The sequence below is a fragment of the Rutidosis leptorrhynchoides genome, chromosome 9 (genome assembly GCF_046630445.1).
Source record: "Rutidosis leptorrhynchoides isolate AG116_Rl617_1_P2 chromosome 9, CSIRO_AGI_Rlap_v1, whole genome shotgun sequence".
Lineage (NCBI taxonomy): Eukaryota > Viridiplantae > Streptophyta > Magnoliopsida > Asterales > Asteraceae > Rutidosis > Rutidosis leptorrhynchoides.
In genome coordinates this window covers 354,328,040-354,335,895 of record NC_092341.1, presented here as the reverse complement: position 1 = coordinate 354,335,895, position 7,856 = coordinate 354,328,040, and the positions used below count along the sequence as shown (strand labels likewise).

General features: G+C 35.3%; 1 protein-coding gene across 1 annotated transcript; it reads right to left on the bottom strand.

The window, feature by feature from the left end:
- Nucleotides 1-2,358: 2,358 nt before the first annotated feature.
- LOC139869345 (metal tolerance protein 11-like) lies at nt 2,359-6,211 on the bottom strand. Its single transcript, XM_071857659.1, has 6 exons — nt 5,926-6,211; nt 4,951-5,060; nt 4,613-4,858; nt 3,674-3,754; nt 3,096-3,329; nt 2,359-2,959 (listed from the first exon to the last, which is right to left on the bottom strand). The coding sequence occupies exons 1-6, from the start codon at nt 6,122-6,124 to the stop codon at nt 2,612-2,614; spliced, it is 1,218 nt and encodes a 405-aa protein (XP_071713760.1). The 5' UTR covers nt 6,125-6,211; the 3' UTR covers nt 2,359-2,611.
- Between the last annotated feature and the right edge of the window lie 1,645 nt (nt 6,212-7,856).

Genomic DNA, 7,856 nt, shown 5'->3' with positions numbered 1-7,856 from the left:
AAAATTCCAATTATATCATATAGAGTATCATTTTATTGGGTAAATAGTAATAGTAATATTAATATTAAGGAAATATCTAACGTGTGCCATAAAGGCACATGATAAGATCATTGTTACATATAAAATTTATATTTCGACAATAATTTCAAATGTTTTTCATTATTTTTCATATTTGACTTGAATTTGAGTTATTAAACATGATAAGATGGAAGGTAAATATGAAAGAAGAATATGTACACTAATAAACAACTTTAGATGTAATAATGCTCTTAGAGAACTCCCAACAGTTAGGCCTTGCCGACCGCCCACCCGGCCGCTCTGCTAGGCGCCGATGACAGCCCATCGTCCAGTTCCCCGCCCAGGCGGCTGCCCAGCAAATCGTGTTCTTCTTCGTGCTTTTTAATCATATACGTGGACGAGGAAAATGGCTTGAAAAAAATAATAAAATAAAATAAAAAATACCCCCTAACGGTAGGAAACGGCTAGTTTTTTTTTTAACTCTATATTGACATATTCCAATTCATCGACTACTACAAGATATGCTTGTAGAACATGTATATAATCTTCCATCTCATTATCGAATTCGACATGATCCGACAAATAATCCAAACAATCAAGTCGAGACAGGACCTTCACACATTCCCGGTGACGAAGAAGAAGACGACGTTGAAAAAGAAGATGAAGAGTAGTTTTTTTAATTTTAATGTAATTTTATTTTTCAAATTTTAATGTAATTTTTAATTTTAATTATTGTAATGTTTTTATTTTTTAATAAAAGTTTAGTTTTATTTAACTAAATATTGTTTAGGAAAAAATTAAAAGTAATAAAAAAATATGGAAGAAAGTTGTAACTGTTGAGAGTGTTTAGTTCTGGGTTTAGTCCTGGAAAGAAAGTCTAAGACATAACCATTGGGAAAAGTCCGTCGGCTTGGACACACATTAGACAAACCCTAATATTATTAATACTTTAATACTTTCGTAGTAAAAGGACTCAAAAGAGTTGGAAAAGTCCGTCGGCTTGGGCAACTAGGTCGTGCCAAGATCTCTAACCGTTGTACCCAGACATATATTACGCTTCAAGTTCATTCCTATATGGTCCATTATTTTATTACGGAGTATATATTAAGAATTGTAAACAATAGAAACATTGTGCATATTCTAAAGGTCTAAAATGAAAAAAAAAAAAAAAAAAAAAAAAAAAAAAAAAGTCAATAATATAACTTAATATGTATCATTCCCAGATCCAGGTCATATTCATTAACATGGAATGATTACATTTCAATATTTCATTGTTTCGTACCATGTCATCTACCAATACCTTTGATCATAATAAATAGACAAAATTGCTGAAATAGTCCCTGTGGTTTGTACCAAAACGCTGGTTTAGTTCCTGTGCTTTTTTTTTGATGGATTTGGTCCTGGTAGTTGGTAAAAGTTGCTGATTTAGTCCCTATGACCGAAGGCCGTCAAAAAATGCCGTTAACTTCAGTCATGTGCCGGACATGTGAGGGTATTTTCGTCAGTTTCTTTCCTTTATTTACAATATTGCTAAAATGGTCTCTATGGTTTATATAAAACAACATTAATAGATTTAAGATTTAAGATTTACAATATAAATCATTCAGGTCGGTTGTTCAAATAGATTACGAGGAAAAGGCACTATGTCTGGTAAACGGGTCAGGTTGGGTCGGTTTGGTTAACGGGTCAAAATGGTTTTGGATTGAAATGGGTCACAGGTCAAACGGGTCAATTTTTTAAATGGGTCAAAATGGGTCAAGTTTGGTTGGTTTGGATAACGGGTCGAAACAGGTCACAGGTCAGTTGGGTCAAATAGGTCAAATGGGTTACATCGCTTTTTTTACATTTATTACATTATTTTAGTTATTATTATTTTTTTCTCATACATAAGAACTATTATTAATATACATAATAAATGATATAACCATGAATGCTTTCATAAATTTTTTACGGATGAAACTTTTTATGCTCGACCCATTTGACTCATTCACAAAACCCATTAGACCCATTTATATTTATTGATCTTTGAGTATTGATATCCATTAGACCGGTTCCTTCATTTTTTTTTGTATATAACTCAATAGGTTAGAGAGAAACCCATTAAATTTTTTTTTTTTAGTTTTGAATTACATTGTTAGGCTTAATTTTTCTCAAGACTCAATTGACCTGAAAGCTTGACCCATATGACCCGAAATTGAGTGTATGGGTCACAATTGCCACGTCAACCAATGGTATTGATAATTAAATCATAGAAGCCAATTTGTTAATATCATGATATACACTTCCAACACTTTGGTCTCAAAAGTATAATTTTTTTCCAACCATGGTACGGTTCGTAACTTATGATATACATCCACATCCACATTCACAGTAAAAATAAAGTCAATAACATTATACACTTCATTAGCTCCACAACCAATAATCTCACATAAACTGGATGACCTTAACAAAACACTGGCATCACATTTTTTTTGCATCATGATTTACATGCCAAAAAGAATCAGGCCCCATAACATATATGTGTTAGAACTTACGTGTGGCTAACCTGACCGTGGTTAACTTTGGAGCTCAAAGAATTACATCTAGTAGCACCTTAATGATGTGTCTGTGCATGTTCAGGTTTGTGAGAAAACTCGTAATCAAGATGAACAAAAGCACGTTCTATATCAGGCAAAAGCTCAAGTTTCTCTTGTAATGATTCCCCGATATCATGAGCTGTCTGCAGAGGCATTTCAGCTGGTAAAACGATGTCTACCTCAACAAAGTAGTGGGACCCAAACGTGTATGCTCGTACAGTATCGATATGTTTGATCGATTTGTGGTGGTTCCAGCAAAGGTAAGTCAGTTTCTGTAGATATTCTGGTGCGGCTGATTTTCCGACTAGTGAGTTTACATTCTCCAACACCGTCATCGACCACGTGCGTATAGTGTAAAGTGCCAGCTGTTGAAATATATGAGTGGGAATAAGAGAAAGCACATAATAACAATACAGGTGGCAATTTCAACCCATTTCCTTTTAATGGGTCGGGTTTGGGTTATATTTTAACGGAGAATAGAAGTAAAAAGAATAAACTTACAATTATAGCGCCAACAGGGTCCATCCAGTCACTAATATAATTAGCAAGTAGGACAGCTATTAGACCAATAAGATTGGTGATAACATCAAAAAAGTGATCCTGGGCATAGGCTTTGACGATCTCATTTGTAAATGAGCGGCAATAAATACACAGCACGAATTTGACCAACGTCACAGAAAGCATGATGCCCACAACCCATTGTTCTTGCTCTCTGGTTAAGTTAAAATCTTTTTCCTGAATCAAGCATTATTTTTTATGTTAGAAGTGTAACATAAAGTTGCATATGTAAAAGAACTCAAAAGTTGGCATTTGGTTTTCTTCTTTTGTCTTCTACTTTGGTTTCATTTAGTCATTTACATGTATACCATTTTGATTCTACATATTCAGAGGCTTCTAAAAGTACACTATAATCGTTCAGTTGATTTCTCTATCACATTATAACCACCTGTTTCATAATTTAGTATGTTGACGGTGTTTATATTATCCGAAGCTCAAAACAATTTGCTGGCACATAGTCATTTACCAATGTATATATAGTTTTATTGAACAAACCATGACTATAGACATAGTTTACTTACAGTAGATGCCAGAGTGCGCACAGATTCCAAAATTATCTGCAGTCCAAGAGTTGCCATGACAGATGCAAAAACAAGAATCCCCTGCAAATTGCACATTCAGTTTGAGTGCCAGGATATCAACAAGTATATTAGAGACTAAAGTTGAAGTGCCCATAACTACAATACATAATAGTTTTAGTAATTACTGTTTTGCACATATTATTTGTAAGATTGACATAAATAGTTTGTTAAGTCCAAGTAGAATTGGTAGTTGGATATGAAAAGCAACGGAAATGAAAACTAGCATGCACATAATTATATCAAGTTACACATACGAGACACACATACACAAAAACAAAATATGAAACCATCACATCAAAGGTACCGAGGTAGCAATTTTGCAATAAAGATGCTCTAAACAAGATGAAGTATTAAAATTCATGAGCCACTAGACTCACCTTCATGAATACCGAGTAAACTTAACATATTAACTAAGTCATACCCCTAACAGAAATAATAGGAGTCATAGACTACTATCGACCACCTCAAAATGTATCACAAGAATACAAACTTTCAATATAAAACAGGAAATCAGATCAGAGCTACCATTGTAGATATTAGATAAGATATTTTTAAAAAGGCTATTAGATAAGATATTACATATATACTTCATAATATCATGTTGTTCTTTATTGCAAAAATAAGAATGATAAGAAAATACACTTTGAGGCATATATGAGACTATACAAATTGTGCAGGGACAGATTGGCCTTCTTAATGTCATGCAACGCCATACATGTTTTTTTTATAAATATGATAACAATAACAATTTGATCATATTGCTAGGAAACTATCTGGAGTTAGACACATAAGTGCAAAATCTTTAAGCTTTAGCATATGATAGACATGAATCTAGCAAGTTGAGATGGTAAATTCATTAGATGATAACTGCAGACTAACCAAAGGCTGCATTCGTCTCTTTCCGATTGGATATTGATACGGGTTTGGAGTTTGCATGGAGAAAGCTGTAAACCACAGGATAAACCCTGATAACAGATCAAGAAGTGAATCTAACGTGGACGCAATTATGGCCAATGAACCACTCTTAACGGATGCATAAACTTTTGCAGCAAAAAGAACCATGTTTGCAACATTGGATATTCTAATGGCAAGTGTCTCCCGTTTTGCCAAACTTGCTTTCTCGTCCTGCAGATCAAACAAACATCTTAGTTTAAGACATGTTGCCCTAGAATGTTTTTGTATATAGGCTGATATATACACTGAATACTTTATCCTACCTCAGACAATCGAGGCACAAAACCACGCTCTGCTAACACATCCATTTCAGTAAATCCCTCCAACATCTCTACTTGCTGCTGGTAATATTCTGCTACATTGTCTTCCGGAACTGGAAAATTAGACCAAATCAAATGAAATGCAATGTTGTTGCGCAAACCAAGTAAAACAAATACCATAGAGTGTCTTTCGCAACTGCCGAAAGTTAATTACATTATGAACTAACATGTATCGTCCGAAATACATGTAGTGGAAGGTTTTGTAATAGCTGAATCAATTAGCTTCAAGTTGTCATGTTTCTTAACCACGCAGGCTTGCCCGAGTGGCGACCGAGTTGCCCAATGAAGCTTACCACCCGGGTTCGAATGCTGGTTATGCCAAATCGTTCAGAAAGGGAGTGTGGCCAGAGGGTGCTCGTAATGCGCAATTCACCCGTTAGCAGGTCTCGCGTTCGGGGCCCGAGGTTTACCCTCTATGGGGAGCCAATGTGCTCGTTCATAGGACGTTTACTCGCTAAACCAAAAGGCGGTCATGTTTCTTAGCGATTAGTGTTAACTACTTGAAAAGTACAAGTCTTCAAACAGAAGACGATATGCCCTAACTTAATGTGTGTGCATCAGTTTACTAGCAATGGTCAGCTAACAATTCAGCCTCAACAAACACTACGAAATAATTAAACTATGAGGATCAATTCATATGCAAACGCCAAATAAGCAGTTGAGTTGAAAACACTAATCAATTAAAGTAATACTCAAAATTCAGATGCATATTTTTTTTTTATCTCAAATATTATTTTATCAGTAAGTACCACCACAAAAACATACAAAAGGGTAATAACAAATAAAACTAAAAAACAAATATACCATCACAATTCACAACCTAACATCTTACTAATATAAGAAACCTAAAAAGCATAATATTAAAATAAACAAACAGAATCAACACACAAATAGAATTAAACAAACAATAAACTTTACCTAAAACCCCCAGGCAGTCATGCAGACCTCTAGGAGGTTTCTCTTTTTGTTCCGACGATAACTGATAACCGTCAAAGTTCAACCGCCATGACACGTCACAACCGCCGGTACCACCACCGCCGCCGAGTTTTATTTCCGTTAACAGGAACTCGCCCTCCGAACCGCCGTGATCTTCGCCATTACTCATCGATTCGACCATTATAAACTTAAAACCCTAAAAACAGCGTTTTAGTACTATATAACTAGGGTTTGAAATTTTAAAAATTATTGTATTCACATATAGAAACGGAATCTGAGGTCCATAAAAAGAGAGGGAAGGGTATTGAATGTAAAAGTATGGTCCGGATAGGGTAGTTTTGGAAAAATAAAAGATCCGATCCGGTTAGGTGAGCTTGTGGATGCAGATGCACGATATGGAGCGTGGATTACACTCGCATTATGATTGGTCAAAGATGAAACGTGGCAGAAATTTGTGGTTACTGGTAAAGGAAGTGGGGTCGGGATGCGAAAGAGAAATCGTGTACGATAACGTGCATTTTATGATTATTGTTGATTGTTGAATTGTTGAAACTTTATATAAAGTGGATAAATAAATAAAGACTGGTTGGTTGGTAGAAGTTATTCCGGAAAATGTAAATTATTTATAGACATAACTAGTTGTGGAGCCCTCGCTTCGCGCCGGGGGCTCCGTTTTGAATGCGAGTTAAAAAAAAGTCTTGATCTATTTTGTAAAAAAGAAATTTTTTCGACATAACATTGAAGGGTTGTTCCTTTTGTGAAAGTTGCTTCTTTTAGCGTTCGGGTTTTATTTTAAAAAGAAAAAGTTAGTAAAGTGGGGGTTCGATTTGTATTTTAATAAAAGTTAGGGGGTTAAGTTTGTGAAATTTGAAAAAACTTTACGTATAAAGTGGGGGTTCGATTTGTATTTTAATAAAAGTTAGGGGGTTAAGTGTGTGAAAATTGAATATTAGTAAAAAAAAAAAAAGTTAGTAAAGTGGGGGTTTGATTTGTATTTTAATAAAAGGTGGGGGTTAAGCTTGTGAAATTTAGGGAAAAATAAACGTACAAAGTGAGGGGTTTGTTTTGTATTTTAATTAAAAGGTAAGGGGTACGTACAAAGTGGGGGGTTTGTTTTGTATTTTAATTAAAAGGTAAGGGGTTAAGTTTGTTGAAAGTGGGAAAATGAATAGGACTATTCATTTACACTACACCATTTAGATATAGGTATAATTATCTCGTTGGTTATGGGGTTTGTAACGTATTGCAAGCCTAAACTTTTTTATTTTATTTTTTTCTCTCAATGAAAAGTTCCTGTATCCTTAATCTTCAGTGTCACGTTCGCGTCATATCAGCACTTCCTTTTCAAAGCTAAACTCAGGACTAAACACTGTTGGTGATTTTAGCATGATCCAACGTCATTTTAGTTGATTGGATTACTAAGTTGGAAGTATTTTTCGAACCATTGATACGTTACACGAAATCGGAGAGTGTGGAGTACACGTTCGTAAAACGTGAGGTGGTTTGAGGTTTCTTTTGGACTTGGAAATAATGTTTGGAACTTAAGAAATGCGAATTGGACTTGAAAGAGTGCGAAACGCGACTTGAAAGGCTAAACACACTTGAAAATAAGATTAAACAAAAAATTTGATGTGCAGTAGCGTTAAGCCGCGGCGCGGCTCCTGGGCCCTCGGCGCGGCTTAAGGCATGATTTTCATGTCGAGCATTTTTGCATGTTTTGAAGTCTGGTCCTTTGTTAGCCCTCGATGCGGCTCTTGGGCCCGCGGCGCGGCTTAACACTAAGTCGCTGAAAAGGTGCTTTTTCAATCCAAAAGGCACATTCGAACCCCAAACGTTTTGGGGTTGTTCCAGGGCATTTTAACTGTGTTTTTTCATGTTTTTGACCATTTTAAGTCTAGATACATGTATGTAAA